Raw genomic sequence first — 21178 nt, 5'->3', positions numbered from 1 at the left:
CAAAAATGAAAGAAAACGTATCTTCTCCATTTCAAATCAGATTGCTTATCAATCAGTGGAGTGAACAGCTCCACCAAATTTTCCATTACCGTTTGAAATTGGAGATTTTGTTCCCACACAGTCAGAGCTGCCTGTCACTTTAAATCCCAGTGCCAAAGATGACAGGGGAAGTTTACCAACAGTTTTTGTGAATGCCCGCTGCCACTTTCTCAAATGGACAAAATACTGTAATGCATCTCAACTGATCAATGTAATTGTCAACCTACTTTTGCAGGACAGAATCCTATGAGAATTACTGAATTAAAAACAAATCTACATTATAATACATCATCTAATAGTGACATCTGAAGATGAAAAAAAAATTGCACTTACCATCAGAATCTTCCAGGCTCTTCACCAAGCTTCCACCAGTGATCACAAACTCTCCACAGGTGTGCATTTATTTGAGGTTTCCAAAATACTCACCAGCAGGTGAAAAGATTATGTGGTGGGAAATTTTCTTTGGTCCTTACAATGGGGATCCAAACCTCCTGAAGAGGTGCTTATTATTTAGCACCCAAGGCCTTCCTGACCCATAAAAAGGCCACATGTAAATGGCATGGGGTCAGGTAGGCACAGGAAAATTGATTTTCCAGCAGAGAAAAATAACTTAAATTCTGCGTTTCATCCATAGAGTGCAGAAGGAGTCCATTCAGCCCATCAAGTATGCACCAACCCTTCGAAAGAGCACTCTACTTAGGCCAACTCCCCCTTCCCATCCCCCTAACCCCACCTAACCTAACCATCATATGTCACTAAGGGGCAATTTAGCATGGTCAATGCACATAACCAGCCCATTTTTGGACTGCAGGAGGAAGCTACGCAGACATGAGAATATGCAAACAATGGTACCTTGGTCCCTGGTGCTGTGAGACAGCAGTGCTAACCACTGAGCCGCTATGATCCACCTTGCATTTCATTGGGAGATCAAAAAACCTGTGTTCACATCAGTCTTTACGCTACAAACTGGAATGTCCAATAAACACCCAATATTTGATCATATAATGAGCCTAGGAGACAACAAAATCTCTTACCACTATATCTAGCTAACTGGATATATCCTGGGTGCTTTTTGTCAAACACCTTATTGTACTGTCACTTAGATTATAAGCTGTGGAATACAAAATAACTGAGTAGCAACATGCAATAGAGAATTGTAGTAATTTACAGAATATAAGCATTGATAAAGAGATTCTATTTGTAAACATTTTATAAAGGCTATGAACTCCAAATATTTTGCTGCCACAATATATAATGATGCAGCTGAATCATTAAGAACGCTTTTGTTTGTCATTTTTTTCTTTCAATAAATGGAATTTCTAATGTCCAAGTTATATATCTCACAGTATTTAGTTCATTAGTAAATTGTTTTGGGGTTTATATTGTAGTTTTTATTTGAAGGCTTCTGCCTCTCTGCAAAGCTTTAGCTTGGACCTGTTATTTCAGCCACTGGTTCCAACAAAGACACTTGATCAAAATAATGGGGTTCCTGCAAAAAAAAAAGGAAAAGGTATCTCAGGAGGTGAGCCCAGTTTATTGGTGCTGGAACTTTGTCCGAAAACAGGTAGGAGTACAGTAGATCTGGCTGCATATTTTGACTTGCTCTTTGTGTGGTATGGTAAGTAATACGCCATTCTTGGTTCCCTCATTCACAACTACGCTTCTCTTATAGAACATGGGCATCAGAACCATTATCTTCAATTGAAACTGAGTATATAAAGAACCTTCAGCAGCAAGTTTGTCTATTGGAACTAGAAACCAGTTTCCTATATCCTTTAAAAAACATATTTTATTATGTAAAAGTTCAGTAGAGTAAATTGCACAGATCTATTGCTTTATTACTGACAACAAAGACTGCATATAAATTATTCTCTTTTGATACACTTGTGACGATACAATTGCAGATAGTAAACTCTTGTCTCAATACTATTTGCAACGGGTATGTTCCTTGACTATAAATATTAACACGGGAGCAGGCTAAGAAAGCTGCAAGCATTCCACCAAAAATTACATATGAGGCTGAGCAGATGGTGAGAGAAATGAAGGTAGTTACAATTGTACTTATTATTTCACAAATTTTGATTTCAACTATGTTCAAAATATGAAAAATAGTTTAATGCATTTAGTGTCAATTGTACCATCTGGTGTTTTTTTTTAACTTTCACATCACATATATACTGTTTCCCCATTGACAAAAAGCTTTCATTTTCTATTTTCTTCCTGTTTGTCCTGAAGGCAATGACTCATTGCAGTCTGGTTCTACTAGTGCCAGCAGCTTTCTAGGATTGTTTGTGTCTCACAGGTAGCTGTTTAATTAGGGGAAGCATCTCAGCCAATTCCAATCTGAAAGTTGTGCAAAGGAACATGCCGGGATTAGTGAATAATAATTGGAATTGAGAACCTAGATTTTGTTTTACTCCATCCCAAGATTGCAAAAATCAATTGTAGTACCCTCACTGACATTCTGGTTCAAATAGCACAGACAAGACAGTGAACAAGGGACTTGTCTCTAAGCAGTGGATTTTCCCACTGAATTATTAGAGTCATAGAGTTTTTACAGCATAGAAAGAGGCCTTTCAGCTCATCATGTCCGTGCCAGCCAACAAGCACCTATCCACTCTAATCCCATTTTCCAGCACCTCGTCCGTAACCTTATATGCTATGGCATTTCAAATGCTCATCTTAAATGTTGTGAGAGTTCCTGCTTCTACTACACTTTCAGGCAGTGAGTTCCAGATTCTAACCACCCTCTGGGTAGAAAACATTTTTCCTCACATCCCCTCTAAACCTCCTGCCCCTTACCTTAAATCTATGCCCCTTGATTATTGACCCCTCTGCTAAGAGCAAAAGTACCTTCCTATCCACGTCCTATGTCGTTCATAATTTTATCACCTCAATCAGGTGCCCCTCAGTCTTCTCTGCTTCATGGAAAATGACCCCAACCTATCCAGTCTCTCTTAGTAGCTGAAACGCTCCAGCCCAGGCACCATCCTGGTGAATCTCCTCTGCACCCTGTCTAGTGCAATCACTTCCTACAGTATGGCGACCATAGTTCTCCAGCTATGGCCTAACCAGCGTTTTATACATCTCCATCATAACCTCCCGCTCTTATATTTTATCTCTTGGCTAATAAAGGCATGCATCCCACATGCTGCCTTTACCACCATATCTACTTGCTCTCTTCAGAGTTCTATGAACATGCACACCTAGATGCCTCTGATCCTCTGTACTTCAAAATACCTCAAAAGAGCGAAGGTTGACGCTATGCCAAATGGCAACCTCGTGTACTGAAATAGGCCCATGTGTGTATTTATCGTGGTAAACTTCTAGGACTCTTCTTCCAATTCCAATTGCGACTGAGATCTAATTTAGAGTAGGTAAGGCCTCCCGCCAGCTTGGGCATAGAGGTCTTCAACCTTGGGGATCGGGTACCTATCCATCTGGGCAGCCTGTTTGATGGTTAATTTGTAGTCCCCATAGATTCTGAAGGATCGATCCGGCTTGAGGATGGGGATGGGGACTATGGGAGCTGCCCACTCAGAAACTGAACCAGTCTAATCGCTTGAGCTCATCTTCTGATGCAGGGCATAGGAAACTGGCCTGGTACTAAAATACATGGGTGTCAAATTTGGATTGACATAAATTTTGGCGTTCACGCTTTTGATCCGGCCTAGCTCGCTGTGGAAAGTGCCCTTGTAACTTTACAGAACATCTTGAAGGGCACTGCTGGAAATTATTTTTTTTCCCAGCCAATTGTTTGATTTGCTATAACCAGTCCCTTCCCATTAGGCTGAATCTGTGCCTTGCCATGAAAACCAGAGACAGATGGGCTTCTTGCTTTTTGTAAGCCACAGGTGTGTTTGTGGCACCAAAGATTTTCAAGGTTTCCCCAGTTTAAGTGGAAAGCCTGGCTGTAGTGCTGCTCAAATTTAAAGCTTGAGCTCCATCATGAATATACTTGAAGCTTGAGAACTATCACAAATATACTTGAAGGTCTGCTCTCCCACAACTGTCACTGAGGCTCCGGTGAAGACTTTCATACAAGTGTTTACCATTCACACTTGGGATGATTTCAATGGGGACTGTTTTACTTACCTGGACTACGACCAAACGGTACATTGCATGCTCCTCCTCAGAGCACCTCTCCACTTGTTGAGTGGTATTGTGGACTGCTGCAGCTATTGTTTTTTTTTTCCATGTGCCTGACTATGGCCTCTACGATTACAAAAGAAACATATAAACTCTCAACAATGGCAAGTCTCTGGGAATGGTTCCCCCCCACCCACACACAGTGATAGCAATCCACCTCTTTCTTCGGTTGACGTCCTGTTTGTTTTCTGGTCCTCTGCCTCTGATCAAACCCCAAGGACTGTGCCTGGTTCTCTGTAGATCTTGCTGCACACCTCGCGGCCATGCTACCCCATACTTGATTGACTTCCCCATCAGCCATGATTTGGAGCTCAGTGCCGTGCTTTTCGGCACACTTTATGAGCTCTCTTGATTGCTTTTTCCAGCAAATTGGTTGTTTCAGCCAAGAGTTTCTTTTGGATGTTGAGATTATGGATTCCACAAACTAAAAGTTTGTGCAGCATGTTGCTAAGTGCGACCCCAAACACGCAGTGCTGAGCAAGATGATGAAGCTATGAAAGCTGAGATGGACTCTTCAGGGTCCCTGACAGCAGAATTGAATTGATACCGCCGTAATGTTCTTTAATTGGGCTGATGTGAACAAAGAACATTAGACTTTGTTCTATAAATAAAGTTATTTATTTTAAAAAAATTAAAGAGTGTCCAATTCATTTTTTCCAATTAAGGGGCAATTTAGCGTGGCCAATCCACCTACCCTGCACATCTTTGGGTTGTGGGGGTGAACCCCACGCAAACACGGGGAGAATGTGCAAACTCCACATGGACAGTGACCTAGAGCCGGGATCGAACCTGGGACCTTGCCGCTGTGAGACAGCAGTGCTAACCACTGTGCCACCGTACTGCCCTAACAAAGCTATTTATTACTAACACCACATTAACTAATAGGTAAAATGTCTAATATGAATACAGTTGGAAACAAATGTCTATTACTAACTTACACTAACATACAACAGAGCTCCTTTAAACCGCGACTGCTATCGACTACTGACAAACGCCTTCTGAAGCAACACATGGTGCATCCCAGGTCCTGGGACTCCGTACTCGCCCCACCTGCTGGTCGGATGGCAGTACTACAACAGTAAAACATATCACTTATAATACACATGCAGATCATAGAATTTACAGTGATGATGAGCTATTCATATTACATGCAAATGATAGTTACTTATCATCACAATCGCTGGAGGATGATCAAGCACCTGGTGTTAAAATGTTCCTTGACCAACTTGACCTTTGAGTCGGTTCTGGGGACATTAGGTCCCTTTATCAAAAAAGTTTACCAATAATAGGCATTTTCACTCAGGTTTTGATTGTTCCCAACACTCGTTCTTTTTTTTCAATTGCTCCTTCCTTCCCCCAGAATATGTTTGATGCCTATTTTTTCTTTCTCATACTTTGCACTTTTTATATTAAATTCTTTCTACCACTATTCCCCCACTTCTATGTTAATCTGGATCCCTTGCTGCTTATTGCTGTTAAACTGCCCCCTTTCCTAATCCCCAGCTTCGCCCAATCTAGTATTCTATAAAAAGAATTGAACAGTTTAAATTAACCTTCAAAATTACAGTCAAAAATGGACATTGTAAATCCATATCAGTACTTTCCACTGTCCATTTGAGATTTTAAAGTCAAGGGATTTTCCAAATATTAATAAAAAATATTTTAAAGCTATTTAGGGAACTGTTGTAGGTCTCAAAACAATTGGAAATCTATGGCTGTGAGATCTGAGAAAATATTTAATGTATTTGCGCCATGCTCTCAGTATGCTTAGTAAACCATACGCCTAAAACAAAATTCAGTAAGCTGAACTCAGTGTCGTCTTTTACCCTTCCAGATGACCTGTCTTTATTGTGCTTCAATTTACAATTGCTAAATTAATTCTGACTATGTTATGCGGAGGGTATTTGCATACTGCAAACTGAGCTGAGGTGACCCAAAATAATATTCTCCTTTTGACCTTTTTGATTCCTGAAGGAGCTCCTTTTCAATTTCCAAAATGCACATATTTCCTCATATGTTCTTGGCAAAACAAATTCCTACAAGAAGCTAACTGTGTAAGTGGTGAGATAAAAAAGCAGCTGCAGTATTCTAAGGCTTGATTTTAAAAGTATGCACTTTTTAAAATTTTTGATTTCTTTTTCATCCTGAAAATGTACTGGAGTTCTCAAAATCCTTGTGAATTGTGTGTGACCTTTGTAGGAGCTGCAAGCTGAAATCGAATTTATCCAGCTCGAAATTAAAAAGAGAGATGCCAGAATTGCAATGTCACTGTCCGAGAAGGAACTTTTCTGTAGAAATCTTCATTCGGCGCAAGGTGACAGCTATTCAATCATACAATTTTTAAATATCTTGAATCTGTGGTATAAAGTGCATTATACCTGCCGATACAGTGTGGTAAGTATGATGCAGTTAAGACTAATCAGATCACAGTATAAATACCGATGAGAGGGACCATTTAGCCCATCTTAGTTTATTTACCTAATAAATAAACTATTTATTTAGTTCACTAATTAGTCTTGTGTATAACTTTAAGGAATGTGCATTACACGATAGTCTCACTAATTTTTCTGGAATTATTTCAGGATTTTCACCTCCACTGTTCCTTCCAGAGTTCACTTCCATATATTGATCACCTTGTGTAAAGACAAGGTACCAGATATCTTGCCTGATAGGTGTCACCTCTAAGTTCTGGAATCATTCTAGTATTTGTTTTGGACATTTTTTTTCTTTATACAAGAAAGAAGCCAGAATTGTTCACAGTGCTCCAAGTGTTGTCCAACCAAGATTCGATACAAATTTAACATAACTTTCCTGCCTTATAATTCTGTCCCTCTAAAAATAAACCCCAATGCCTCATTAGTTTTTTAATGGCCTTATTAACCTGCATTGCTACTTTTGATGATCTGTATATTTGTACCCCTGCTTTGTTCCTGTACCCCATTTAAATGTTTTAAAGGTGTTTGTGACCTCTTTTTTTAGGATTAATATGTGCTAAAGCAACGTGTTCAAAAGGTTCAGGAATTTATTCTGCTGAAAGGGTAAAAACAGACCCCAAGTGGGTGCTGCACTAATACGACTTGGCTGTTTGAAAGCCTGGTATTTGGCCTGCAATTTTGGATCTAATTGATGAATATCCATATTTAAACATGCCTGCAGGCACTAAAACATGATTTGCACTCGAGCATGATTAGGAGCAATTTTCGTGGAATGGTTACATGCTGCTTGCATTCCCATTTCCACAAAGTGTGGAATGCACTGGCTGGTGCACAATTGCTGTTTCAGGGTGTCTCCGGAATTGAGGAAGGGGGCACACAGGATCCGGAGGCTCTGGAGGCCCTGGTAGAGGAGGTCCCGAAGAAAAGGAATGTGCTCTACCAGCGCAGTACACCAAACCCTCCTGTCTCTTTCCTGCAGCAGCTGGTGCTGTTCTGCCTGGCGTCATCTCCCCTTCTCTTCTTTAGACCAAGTTAGACTCTCAGAAATACCCATGACCAAGCAGTAAAGTAAAGTAGTTCAGCACTCACTCTCTTTAAATTAAGTCCTCAGAGAATTTCTGGGAAAAAATGTTGGTGAATTTGTAACTAGAAAATCCCAGAAAATCTGATGTGTTAAAAGTTCTGTTCAACGAATAGCAGTAAGTGAACAGTGAAAGAACACGCAAAATTCTCAGAAACAGCTTGTGTACTTGTGTTCAGCTGGTCGCTATTAGAAGAGATTGTTAATTGAAACGCTAGCCATCAAAATTCCATGCAAAGTCTTTAATAAGTAGGCAACTTAATTGTCAGTCACAATTGTAACAATCCTCAGGCAGCTGGGTAGCAGACGCGTTACCATGATTGCTTCTTGATGTAGTTCAAGGCCTATCTTGGCCAAATTAGAGGCCTTCTCTGTACCTAGGCAACTGGGGAAAGTAACCCCTTCTTGAAAGGTGATAAAACTTATTTACATTCATAAAGGAAGAGGCATGTGCAATAGGTTTCATGGGTCACCTTTTGGGATTTTCAATCTTTTTCTCTTTACAAAGGATTTGCAATTGAGTAATGTTAAAGTGTTGTGCTTTTTAAAAAAGTAGTGGTTTGAGTTTTTGCTCCTGGGCTGCGAGTGCCGAGTTGGGACAATTCCCGGCTCTACAAACCCAAATTGGAAAAGGTTCCCAGGAACTTCTGATTTTTGGTCCGGGGGGAGGGGGTGAAAATTGTGAGTCGTAGTGGGCTAGATTGGAGGTCGCCTGGGTTCTTAAGCACTTTGTCAAAGATATCATAAAGTTAAGGAAACAGACAACAGCCATCCAGTCACAACTCTCACAACCCCATACCACTCCAGACTCCCCATACCCCATCGATGTCAACCCATGCCACCTCTTGCCACTCCACCCATCCCCATGGCCCCACATATCCTCCATGCCAACCTTTGCACACCTCCACCTTTCTCCCCATAGCCCTTCATTTCCTCTTTCCAGTTTATGCAAATACATGCCCCCCAGACACTACCCTTTTCCCTTACACCTTTCATACCAATTCATCCAATGTCCACCATGAGCAGACCTCCGAACCTATGCTGAGATTAAATAAAGTTTGGTCTCTTGATGAATTTGCTATTTAAGAAAACACTCCCATTGATAAAAAGCCTACTCAGTATATTTAACTTCCTTTAACCCCATGTGAAAACAAGAATTTGTATTCATAGTCCCACTTCAGATGTTTTAAGCATTTGAAACTGAACTGCCAAACTGTGAATTGACCGGCATGTGATAATGATAGGTTGTGAAAATGGGCATGCAACACAATTCTAACCCTCAGGCCTATTTCAAGAGAATTGAAATAGCAAGAAAATATTTAAAGTGCTAGATGCTTAAATGACTTGGCAGCTTGACAGTTCTCATGATGGTTCCAATGAGATTGACAATTCCAATGAGTTTATGTACTTTCTACACACAATAATGTCTAGTTTTAACAACCACAAGGGCATCTTGCCTCTTCTGAAGGGCATCATACCTAACTCACAGGGCATGTGACCTCTCAAAGGTATTCTGGGACCATGTCCAAAAAGGTACCAAAAAAGAACTCTGGCATCCTTAGACCCTCTCCTACCAGGACTAAAGTGCACAAGTCGTGTTTTTGACATCCCACTAGCCTAGATCGGATTAACTGAGGCAGCTACACTTTAAAATCTCCAGCTGCCTGTATGAACCTTGGATCTGCGCATTAAAACCCACCCCATTCCATTTCTGCTAAAATGGCAGAGATTGGGTTTGGTGACAGGCTTTCCAGATCCGGGCTTCTGCTGCCATTTTCACAAATATGGAGAGCTTCTGCAACTGTGTGAAATTTTGGCCAGTGAATTTACATATGTTTAGAAAATCATATGCTACAACACTGAGATGAAAGAAAGATTGAGGCATCAGTAAGTCATTGGTGGGTCAAACTGACATTACACAATTCATTATTTTATCTCAGGTGGCTAACAAATATTCATATTCATTGTGGTAAGGGCAGTTGGGTTCATTTCAGAAACCTTTTTTGAAAATCTTTTTATTGGCTTTTCTCATATTTAGAAACAGTTGTTACTTATACATTACACTTTTTTTGCCCGTGCTAATTCTTCATCTTTTTTATTTCCTGGCTTACTCTTCGTTGCTGGCCTCGAACAGATTTTGGAACAGGCCGGTGAACTGTCCCCAAGTATCCAGGAAGCCTTCCTCTGACCCTCGGATAGCGCACTTAATCTTCTCCAGGTGGAGAAATTCCGAGAGGTCAGCGAGCCAGTCTGCAGCTTTGGGTGATGCTGCTGATCACCAGCCGAGCAGGATTCTCCGGCGTGCGATTTGGGAAGCGAAAGCAAGGGCGTTGGCCCCTTTCCCCACATGTAACTCTGGCTGCTCCGATACCCCGAAGAGTGCCACTCTTGGGCATGGCTTCACCCTTACAGCCTTGGACATTGCCTCGGAGAAAGGTTCCAGAACCCAGCAAGCTTGGGGCCAGCCCAAAACATGTGGGTGTGGTTGGCCGGGCCCTTCTGGCACCGTTCACATTTGTCCTCCACCTCCGGGAAGAAACTGCTCATTCGGCCTCTGGTCAGGTGCACTCTGTGCAGCACTTTGAGCTTCATTAGGTTTAGCCTTGCGCAGGCGGAGGTGGAGCTCACCATGCTCAGTGCTTCGCTCCAGAGTCCCAATCCTACCTCTGTCCCCAGTTCGTCCTCCCATTCTTGTCTGGTCCCGTCCAGTGGTATTCGTACTCTGTCCCGTAGCTGTCCATATATTTTCCCACATAGCTCCCCCTTCTCGCTGCTTGCACCTATCAGGTCCTCTAGTAGTGTGCTTTCTGGGGCCCCGAGGTACCCTACCGTGTCTTTGCGGAGGAAGTACTTTATTTGGAGTTGTCTCAATTTCTGACCTCTTGCTAGTTTCCACTTCCTCGTCAGTTCATCCAGTGTCGCCAGTCTGCGCCCTACGTAGAAGTCCCTGACCGTCAGTGTGCCCCCGTCCCGCCTCCATATTTTGAAGGTGGTATCCAGCATGGCTGGGGGGAATCTGTGATTGCTGCAGATGGGGGCCATAAGGGACATTTTTGTTATCCCGAAGTGCTGTCTCAGCTGGGTCCACATTCTCAGCGTGGCCGCTACTACTGGGCTCGTTGTATACCTTGTTGAGGAGGGGGAGTGCTGCTGTGGCCAGGGCCCGGAGGGTTGTTCCTTTAAAGGATGCCTCCTCTATTTGTACCCAATCTGTGTCGAGTTCTTGTACCCATCCCCTCACTTTTTCTGCTGTTGCTGCCCAGTGGTAGTATTGTAGGTTCGGTAGAGCCAGGCCCTGGACTTTCCCTATTTGCAGTGTCAGTTTGGGAATTCTTGGGTTCTTACCCCCTCCACACAAACACCATGATTAGCCTGTCTAAGTTTTGGAAAAAGGCCTTGGGGATGAAGATCGGGATGGATCTAAACAGGAAGAGGAACCTTGACAGTACGTTCATCTTGATCGTCTGCACTCTTCCCGTCAGGGAGAGTGGGAGTGAGCCCTACTGTTGAAGGCCTTTTCTTTCTTCCTCCACCAGGCTGGTCAGGTTCCACTTGTGGATGTGTGTCCAGTCTTTGGCTATTTGGATCCCCAGGTAACGGAATCTGTTCTGGGCCATTTTGAATGGGAGCCCCTTCAGCTCTGTCCTCTCTCCCTTTTGGGTTCACTGGGAATGTCTCGCTTTTGCCCAGGTTAAGTTTGTCGCCCAAGAAGGCTCCAAACTCTTTCAGTATTTGCAGTGCCTTCAGTCCCTCCTGTGGCTTCGAGACATAGAGGAGCAGGTCATCTGCATAGAGTGAGACTCTGTGCTCTCTGTCTCCGCTCCGGATTCCCTTCCAGCTTTTTGCGTCCCGCAGGGCTATCACCAGGGGTTCGATCGCTAGCGCAAACAAGAGTGGAGATAGGGGGCAGCCCTGTCTTGTTCCTCTCTGTAGCTGGAAGTATTCAGAGCTGGCGGTGTTAGTTCGGACACTGGCTTTGGGAGTGTTGTACAGGAGCCTTACCCAGGCGGTGAATCACGCTCCTAGCCCAAACCATTCCAGTACCTCGAGGAGGTAGCTCCATTCGACTCTGTCAAAGGCCTTTTCTGCGTCCAGGGAGACGATCACCTCTGGTGTTTTCTCTCCGGGGGGGTTCATTATCATATTCAGCCCGTTTGGTCCTCTGCGATCACCTCTGGTACGCGGCCCTCCAGCCTTTTGGCCAGGACTTTTGCAAGCATTTTTGCATCCATGTTCTGGGTCTGTATGATCCATATTCCATCAGGTCTTTATCTTTTTTGGGTATTGGCGAGATTGTGGCCTGCGCGAGCGTTGGGGGCAGGGTGCCCTCTGCCAGTGAGTCCGTGAGCATGTCCCTTAGGTGTGGGGCCAGGACTGGTGCGAATCTTGTAGAAGTCTGCCGGGAAACCATAGGGTCCCGGTGCCTTCCCCGCCTGCATGGAGCTGATGCTCTCCATGATTCCTCCCAGCTCTATTGGTGCTTCCAGCTCCTCCCATCTGTCTTTCCCCACCACTGGTAGTTCCAGTCTGTCTAGGAACTGTTTCATTCCCGCATCCCCATTGGGAGGCTCGGAGGTGTAAAGTCTCCGGTAGAAGATCTCGAATGCCCGATTGACCTCCTTTGCCTCTGTTACCAGTCTGACTTTGCTATCCTTAACCTGCGCTATTTCCCTTGTGGCTGCCTGCTTTCTCAGCTGGTGAGCCAATAGCCAGCCAGCCTTGTCTCTGTAATCGTAGAAGGTCCCCCGTGTCTGGCGGAGTTGGTAAACTGCTTTCCTAGTGGATAGCAGGTTAAAGTCTATTTGCAGCTTTTTTCTCTCCGCCAGCAGCTCTACGGTTGTGGCCACGGAGTATTTTCTATCGATTTCCAGAATGGAGTCCACTAGCTGTTGCCTGGCCATCCTCTCTTCCCTATCTCTACTTGCCTTGTAGGCTATGATCTCTCCTCTGATCACGGCCTTCAGTGCCTCCCGTTTTGGTTGTTACTAATGTAATCGCCTGTGGCCTGTGATAGTTTTTGGCAGAAAGCCTTGTCGGCCAGGAGGTCCGTGTCCAGCCTCTATGTGGGGCGCTGGGCCCGGCCTGTCTCCAACCTCACATCCATATAATGTGGAGCGTGGTCGGATATAACGATCGCAGAATAGTCTGTTCCCGTGATCCCTGGAAGTATTGATTTCCCCACTGCAAAGAAGTCGATACGGGTGTATACCTTGTGCACCTGCGAAAATAACGAGAACTCCTTTTCTCCCGGGTGCAGGAACCACCCCATCTGTTCCATGAAGGCCCCTAGCTCCCTAGCCATGCCAGACGTTTCCCCGTCCTGGGGTTTGATCGGTCGGTCAGTGGGTCCAGCACGCAGTTAAAGTCGACCCCATAATTAATCGGTGTGTGTCAAGGTCGGGGATTTCTGCCATGGTCTTCTTTATGAATTCTGAGTCGTCCCAGTTGGGAGCGTACACATTTACCAGTACGACAGGTGCTCTTTCCAGGACACCGCTGACCATGACGTACCTTCCCCCTGGGTCCGTAACTGTCTTGGTTCCCATAAACCTCATCCTTTTGCTAATTAATATTCCTATCCCTCGTCCCGTAGCATAAGTGGTACGTCTGTCCCACCCAGCCCTTCCTTACCAGCAGTCGGTCCTTCTCCCTCAGGTGCGTCTCTTGTAGGTAGATTATGTCTGGTGGGCGAACACTCTGGATCTTTTCACTGGGCCGTTGAGTCCCCTTACATTCCAGGTAACAATCCTGGTGGGATCATGCATACTTACCTGGTGGACGCGCCCCTGCACTCCGGAGTTTCCCTTTGCTAGGGGGCCGTCCAAAATGGCCAGGGTCACCGCTCTCAAATGGGGTCGGGCCCCAGCGCACAGGGGTTTCCCTTTGCCCAGGGGGCACCCAATGTGGCCACCAGCTGTGTGTACGCCACACGGGTGCGCACCTGCGCTCAGGGGTCTTCCTCCGCCCTAATGCCCTCTTGAGTGGTTGTTTAAGGCATCCTCTTGGTTCCTCGCCCTGCTCCATGCCCGCCGAGGCCTATGTCTGTATTGCTTCACTATCTCACCCTTCTCTTTGCTTCTCTTTTGTTCTGCATTCTCCCCAGACTCCTCTTCCCCCTCCCCAGCCCCAGTCCCTTTGTCCCCCCCCCCTCTGTGTTCTCCCCTCGCCCACCCTCCCCTCCTCGTGCCAGATGCTCCCCCTCCCCTGAGAGGGGCTCTGCGGCCCTCCTTCCTTCCTGTCCTCCCGTGCTGGCCCTCCTTGCTAGTATGGTGGCCCTCCTCCCAGTATTCGCCCAGTTCTGGCTCTGTTTAACCTTTCTCCTACAGGCCCTTGTCTCGCTCTCCTGTTTGCTTCCTCACCCTCATTTCCCTCGCTCCACCCCGCCGCCCATTGCATTGAGGGAGGAGAGAAGCTCTGTGACAAGACAGCATAGTCCCGCGCAAGGCATAACACACATGTGCACAGTTCATGAGTCCATTGTCCTTGTTTGCGGTCTGTCCTCCGCTCTTTGTTCTGGTTTTCCCTTCCTTTTTCATCCCCATCTCTTTCATTGCGGTTGCGTGTGCTCCTCCCCCAGCTTGTTCACTCTAACGAACTCATCAGCCGCCGCTGGGGTGTTAAAATACAGCTCTTTCCCCTCAAATGTTATCCAGAGTTTGGTCGGGAATAACATCCCAAATTTTACCTTGCTTTTGTGCAGTGCTGATTTCGCCTTGTTGAATTCAGCCCTTTTTTTGGGCCAGGTCCTCCCCAATGTCCTGATACACCCTTATGGTCTTCCCTTCCCACGTGCTCTGTTTCGTTTGGCGGGCCCACTTTAAGATTCTCTCCCGGTCTTGGAACCTTTGCAATAATTGCTCTGGGCTGGTCCCCAGCGTTGGGCTTGGGTCGGAGCGACCTGTGCGCCTTGTCTATTTCCGGTGGGTTTGGGAATACCTACTTTCCCACTAGCTTGCCCATCATTTGGGTGATGTAGCCTGTTGGTCTCTGCCCTCTATTCCCTCTGGCAGACTCACTATTTTAATGTTCTGCCATCTGGACCTATTTTCCTGGTTGGTCCTCCACTTTTCCTCTTAGGCTCCCCTGGGCCGTTGCTAACCTTTTGACCTCGGCTTCTAGGGTTATCACCCTGTTGCTCTGGTCCGAGGCGGCCCTCCAAATCCAGAATCGTTTTTTTCTGCGCCTTCACTTCCCTTTCCAGGCCTTCGATGGTCTGCTGCATTTTGTGCGTCGTTTCCTTCATCATTGCTTGGAACTCTGATCAGAGCGCCTCCTTTATGCTGGTCGCTGCGTCCTGCTCATGCTCCGCTGCTTGGTTTGCCATCGTTCTCCCTTTCAGGCTCGCCTGTACCTCAGCCTCGTCTTGTGGGGCCGCCTGCCTGCACGTCTGCCGCTCATGTGCCTTACCCTCGCTGCTGCTTGCGTCTCGCTGTCCTTCGCCTTGGTGTTTTTCTTTCCTCCAGCCATCTGTCTGTCTCTCTTTCCCTGCTTCTGTTCCTTACCCTGGGGTTGCTCTCACTTCCCCCGCTCCTCTGCTCTCGCTGTGTCGGCCTCGGGCTTCGGGTTTCCTTTTTTTTTGTTGGGTGGGGGGGTGTTGTGGTTGGTTACCATCCTTCCTTTTTCTCTTGTCTCTTTAATTATTTATTTATTTACTTTTATTTTCCCACTTCTCTTTGTTTTTTCTGTTCCTGCTCACTGGGTCAGGAGGGTTTGGGAGAGATGTTTCCTGGTGTGGACCGGAATCCCTCTTTGTCTCACCGCTCACCATGTGGTCGGTGCCGGTCTGTTGCGGTGGGGGTTTGGGGGGGAGGGAATCCGGGGGGGGGGGGGGGATCGTCTCTCTCTGTGTCTCTCTGTGTGTCCCTCTCTGTCTCTCTCTGTCTCTCTCTCTCTCTCTCGCTCTCTCTCTCTCGTTGGCCCCGCTGGCTCCACTCCCGAGCGCTTGTGTCCCGGCGTCGCGGTCTGGGCTGCCGCATCTCTTCTGCCACCCAAGTTCTGCTGTGCAAGGGGGGCTCGGTCGGGCTTGCGCTCTCAGTCGCTAGTGCTGTTCGGGTACGTGACTCTCCTCGGCCACTTCTGAGCCTCCAGCTCCGGTTCCTCCCGCACCTTTAAAAAAAATATTCTCCAGCTCCTCTCGCACACTTATTTCTCCCACGGGCCTCACTTAACGTCGGTCCGGTCCCTTGCTGCTCTTCTTTCTTCCTGTTCGTACCTTCGGGAGAGCGCCGCATCGGTTCAAAAACAAGAATAAAAATACCCCCGGGACTACATAAACAAAACAAACAAAAACCCCTGAAAGTTTAGTCCTTTAGCGGGAGCTGCCCCGTGCACGTCTTCCCCCTACAGAGCTCCACCGGAAGTCCCCTTCATTTAAGAAACATGAGCAAAGACCCAACGGAATGTGGGTCATACAGACCCATATCTCTGCTGAATGCAGACGCCAAAATACTGGCCAAAATCCTAGCCAAGAGGCTAGAAGACTGTGTACCTGAGGTGGTCACAGAGGACCAGACGGGCTTTGTCAAAGGTAGACAGCTTACCGCGAACATCAGGCGCCTGCTGAACGTGATAATGACCCCCTCCGGGGAGAGAACACAAGAGGTGATCGTCTCCCTGGACGCAGAAAAGGCCTTCGACAGAGTCGAGTGGAAATACCTCATAGAGGTACTGGAGCGGTTCGGGCTTGGAACAGGGTTCACCGCTTGGGTAAAGCTCCTGTACAACGCTCCCATGGCGAGTGTACAGACCAACAATACCAACTCCCAATACTTCCAGCTGCACAGGGGCACCAGACAAGGATGCCCACTGTCCCCGCTGCTGTTCGCACTAGCAATTGAACCGCTAGCAATCGCGCTCAGGGCAGCAAAAAATTGGAGGGGGATCCGAAGGGGAGGTAGAGAGCACAGAGTCTCACTCTATGCGGATGATCTGCTCCTCTATATCTCGGACCCACAAAGCAGCATGGACGGAATCATCGCGCTCCTGAAAGAGTTTGGAGCCTTCTCGGGCTACAACTCAACATGAGCAAAAGTGAGATCTTCCCAGTACACCCGCAAGGGGGGGGGGGGGGGGGGGGCAGCACTAAAGGGGCTGCCGTTCAATCAAGCCCGACATAAATTCCGCTACCTGGGGATCCAAATAGCCCATGACTGGAAAGGGATCCACAAATGGAACCTCACCAGCCTGACGGAGGAAGTTAAAAAGGACCTGCAAAGATGGAACACACTCCCGCTCTCCCTCGCGGGGAGAGTTCAGACGATCAAAATGAACGTACTGCCCAGGTTCCTCTTCCTGTTTAGATCCATTCCGATCTACATCCCCAAGGCCTTTTTCAAAGCGCTGGACAAACTCATCATGGCGTTCGTATGGGGGGGTAAAAATGCTAGGATCCCAAAGAAGGTCTTACAAAAAACAAAAACCAGGGGAGGGCTAGCCCTCCCGAATCTACAATTCTACCACTGGGCAGCAACAGCCGAGCGAGTAAGGGATGGATCCAGGAGCCAGAGGCTGAGTGGGTGCGTGCGGAGGAGGCCTCCTGCATGGGAACCTCCCTCCGGGCCCTCGCCACGGCAGCACTCCCATCCCCACCCAAAAAACACTCCAGCAGCCCAGTGGTGACAGCCACCCTCCAATCCTGGAACCAACTGCGGCAGCAACTTGGCCTGACCAAAATGTCGAACAGGGCTCCCATCTGCAACAACCATAGGTTCACACCAGCACTGACTGACGCCACCTTCAAAAGGTGGAGGCAGGACGGGGGGACACTGACAGTCAGGGACCTATACACGGACGACAGGATCGCAACACTGGACGAACTGACAGAGAAATTTCAGCTAGCTGGGGGGAACGAGCTACGGTACCTGCAGCTCAAAAACTTCCTACGAAAGGAGACAAGGACGTACCCACAACCGCCACGACAGACACTACTGGAAGACCTACTGGACGCAAGTATCCTAGAGAAAGGGAACTGTAGTGACATGTATGACCGACTGGTAGATAGGGACGACACCGTACTGGACGCAACAAGAAGGAAATGGGAGGACGACCTGGGGATGGAGATAGGGTGGGGACTCTGGAGCGAAGCACTGCATAGGGTCAACTCCACCTCCACGTGCGCAAGGCTCAGCCTGACGCAACTAAAAGTGGTACATAGAGCCCACTTAACAAGAACCCGTATGAGTAGGTTCTTCCCGGAGGTGGAAGACAGATGTGAACGGTGCCAAAGAGGCCCGGCCAACCACGCCCACATGTTCTGGTCTTGCCCCAGACTCGTGGAGTACTGGACAGCCTTCTTCGAGGTTATGTCCAAAGTGGTGGGAGTGAGGGTGGAGCCATGCCCGATAGTGGCGGTCTTCGGGGTTTCAGAACAGCCAGATCTATTCCTGGGGAGGAGGGCGGTCGCCCTTGCCTTTGCCTCCCTGATCGCCCGCCGTAGAATCCTGTTTGGCTGGCGGTCAGCAGCACCGCCCAGAGCTGCGGACTGGCTGTCCGACCTCTCGGAATCTCTCCAAATGGAGAAAATCAAATTTGCCATCCGAGGGTCGGACGACGGCTTCCACAGAACGTGGGAGCCATTCATGCAACTGTTCCGGGACCTATTTGTGGCCAATGCACAAGAGGAAGAATAGTCGGGGGAAGGTAGCGGGAGGGGGGGGGGGCTACAGGTTCGGTACGGGGGTTCGATGGCTAGCTAAGGCCCAAAACCAAACTAAATAAACATGTTGAGGGGGGGGGGGGGGGGGGGGGCGGGCGCAGTTACTACTACGAAGATGCTTACCTGTAAATATGTATGTTAATTTTTGCGTGTTTGTTTGTTTTTTTTTGTTCTTTTTCTCTCCTAACAATTTGTAATTTGTTCAATATAAAATATGAAAACTGAATAAAAACATTTATAAAAAAAAAAAAAAAGAAACATGAGGGCCGGGATTCTCCGCTATCCGGCGGGGCGGGCCATACCGGCACCGAGAAGTGGCGTGAACCACTCCGGCGTCGGGCCGCCCGGAAGGTGCGGGGTTGGCGAAGGCCCTCCACCAGCCGGCGCAAGTTGCCGCATGCGCGGGAGAGCGCCAGCGTGTTCCGGCGTGATCCCAGCCCATGCGCAGGGGTGTTCTTCTCCATGCCAGCCATGGCGGACCGTTACAGCGGCCGGTGCGGATAGTGGCACAGGCCCGCCCGCAGATTGGTGGGCCCAGATCATGGGCCAGGCCACTCCGGGGCCAGATTCCCCCCCCCCCCCCCCGGCCCCCCCGAGGACTTTGAAGGCTGCCCACAGAGCCAGGTCCCGCCGGTAAGGACCTTGTTTGATTTCCGCAAGCGGAACTGGCAGAAAATGGGCGGCCACTCGGCCCATCGTGGAGCAGAGAATCGCTGGGGAGAGGGGGGGGGGGCGCGCTGCCAACGGCCCCCGACCGGCGCAGTGCGATTCCCGCCCCTGCCGAAAAACCGGCTTCACGCTGCACCCCCGGTGATTCTCCGGCCCGGCAGGGGGGTCGGAGAATCCCGCCCAAGGTGTCTGCTGAGCGAAGCACTTAAGGTAGTGGTACTTTTACTTTAGTTAATACATTTAGAACTGAATTTGTGACCTGTGATGATATTGCAAGATCAGAGTTCATAAAAAGAGGAGGCGCGGGCAGTCAGTCAGATTCTTAAACATGAAACTGGGTGTGAAGTGGCTGGAGGTTGGAAGTGGGCAAATGTCCCCAAAAGGTACGTTTTAATTATTTTTGTGGGGCCAATAGGAACAGGGTTGCTTATCTGGTCCCATAAAAGTAACCTGGATTTCTGTCGTTCCATTAGATAATATAAATGCGTGGCTACTAGTTGCATAAGCAGCAGGACTATTCAGTGGGCAAACAGCCCTGAGATTTTATTTTTAAAATCCGTCCACTCCTTTCAACAGAACGCAGAAGCAGTAAACATTCTTTCAGAGCCAGTTAGTTCTGCACTTTGGCCATTGAAAACCAATTAGCTGTGCTTGTGAATGTTTACCAGAATATTGCAATGAATAGCAGGAAAGTTATTGCTTAACTTGCAACACATACCAGTGCTTGTTCATGGTACTCCAAAGCCTTTGTCTGACAACACTATTTTGTGTTTTAGTTATGATTTACTTCAAATGTTTGATCAATAAAAGTCAACTGTTTCTATTTGAACCTTACTGTGAAATGCTTATTTGAAAAGTAGTTTTTTTTTTTGTTTGGCAAGCTCATATAAAATACTTCCAAAAGTATGCTAGATACTGCGCAAGTATTGTACTACAATAATTACAATCATTGCAGTAAAGCTCTTCTGTGGTAATAAATAAATGTAAACTTCATGACAATAGGCAACACACCTCAACTTAATATTTCAAATGGACAATGAGTAATTAAGATTAGCATTTCCCCCCCAAAACATACTCTCCAGCTTAATTAACAATTTTCATTATCCCTCAAATCATAATTTTCTGGCCTTTCAATCTGTACAAAAGAGACACTACAGGCTATCTTTTTCGGCAATACTAGGAAATAGGGGCAGGAGTAGGCCTTTTGGTCTCTTGAGCCTTCTTGTCAGTCATCTACTAGATCATGGCTAATCTTCCACCTCAACACCATTTTCCCACACTAACCTCTTAGCCCTTGATCCCTTTAACATCTAGAAAATATGTGTTTACATTATTGTTGTGTTCTGAATTGAAATATATACTGAAAATGTAGTTTTATTATTTCTAAACAGAAGTGGGGAAAAAGGTGGCATTTTTTCATGTCCAATATCTCCTACTTCCCATGCTACAAAAGCCTATTTAATCTATGTTAGTTGGCATTGTTATGAAGCCCACTGATGTTATCTGTGACGGTGTCCCAAATTGCAACAGCGGTTTGCGGGTTTATTTTGTTTTGTTTTGTTTTAATGTGGGGAGACAAGTGAAACCCTAGTGAGAATCAGCAGCTCAGTCGTCGTGTAACAATTATTGAAGATTATTTATTAAAATAAAGACAAATGCATGCAAACAGGACTATTATATGACAGTTAAGCTATATGAATTATTACATACACAGTTTATGTAGAAAGTACCCCTTATTCCAAAATATATCTACGATCCTTGAACTCCTTAAGACTACCCCAGTCAAGCCTGGAAACTGTTTTTCCTGGTCCAGTGAAGATATTTAAACTGCCTTTACAAAGACTTTCTGCACTGCCTTGGTTGTAAGACTTCAAGACTGTTACATGTAAAATCTAGCCTCCGGCTGCTAGCTGGAAAACTGGCTTTTAGGCTCCCAGCTGGAAAACTGGCTTGTCTGCTTACTCAGCCTGCTGGGTGGCAACTGGCCTCTCTTGCCTCTGAGGGTCTGTCCAATTATACCTTTGTTTTCTTTGATTATGCCTTCAGTGTATTTGGCTGTCTACCGTATCAACTTCCTTTTCCCTAGGCATTAACATATGTATACTTCATTGATTTTCCCAATCATCTATGCGAACCGTTTCTACTCAATAT

General features: G+C 46.7%; 1 protein-coding gene across 3 annotated transcripts in view; it reads left to right on the top strand.

The window, feature by feature from the left end:
* LOC119972645 (early endosome antigen 1-like) overlaps nt 1-21178 on the top strand; it is a 99622-nt gene that overhangs the window by 11839 nt on the left and 66605 nt on the right. For all 3 annotated transcript variants that reach the window (XM_038809680.1, XM_038809682.1, XM_038809679.1), the window contains exons 3-5: nt 1712-1807; nt 2006-2084; nt 6388-6502. In XM_038809680.1, the coding sequence (XP_038665608.1) occupies nt 1712-1807; nt 2006-2084; nt 6388-6502 (290 nt within the window). The remainder of the gene's footprint in view (nt 1-1711; nt 1808-2005; nt 2085-6387; nt 6503-21178) is intronic.

Source organism: Scyliorhinus canicula, chromosome 10 (assembly GCF_902713615.1).
Source record: "Scyliorhinus canicula chromosome 10, sScyCan1.1, whole genome shotgun sequence".
NCBI classification, from domain to species: Eukaryota; Metazoa; Chordata; class Chondrichthyes; order Carcharhiniformes; family Scyliorhinidae; genus Scyliorhinus; species Scyliorhinus canicula.
This window is presented reverse-complemented; position numbering and strand designations above follow the sequence as displayed.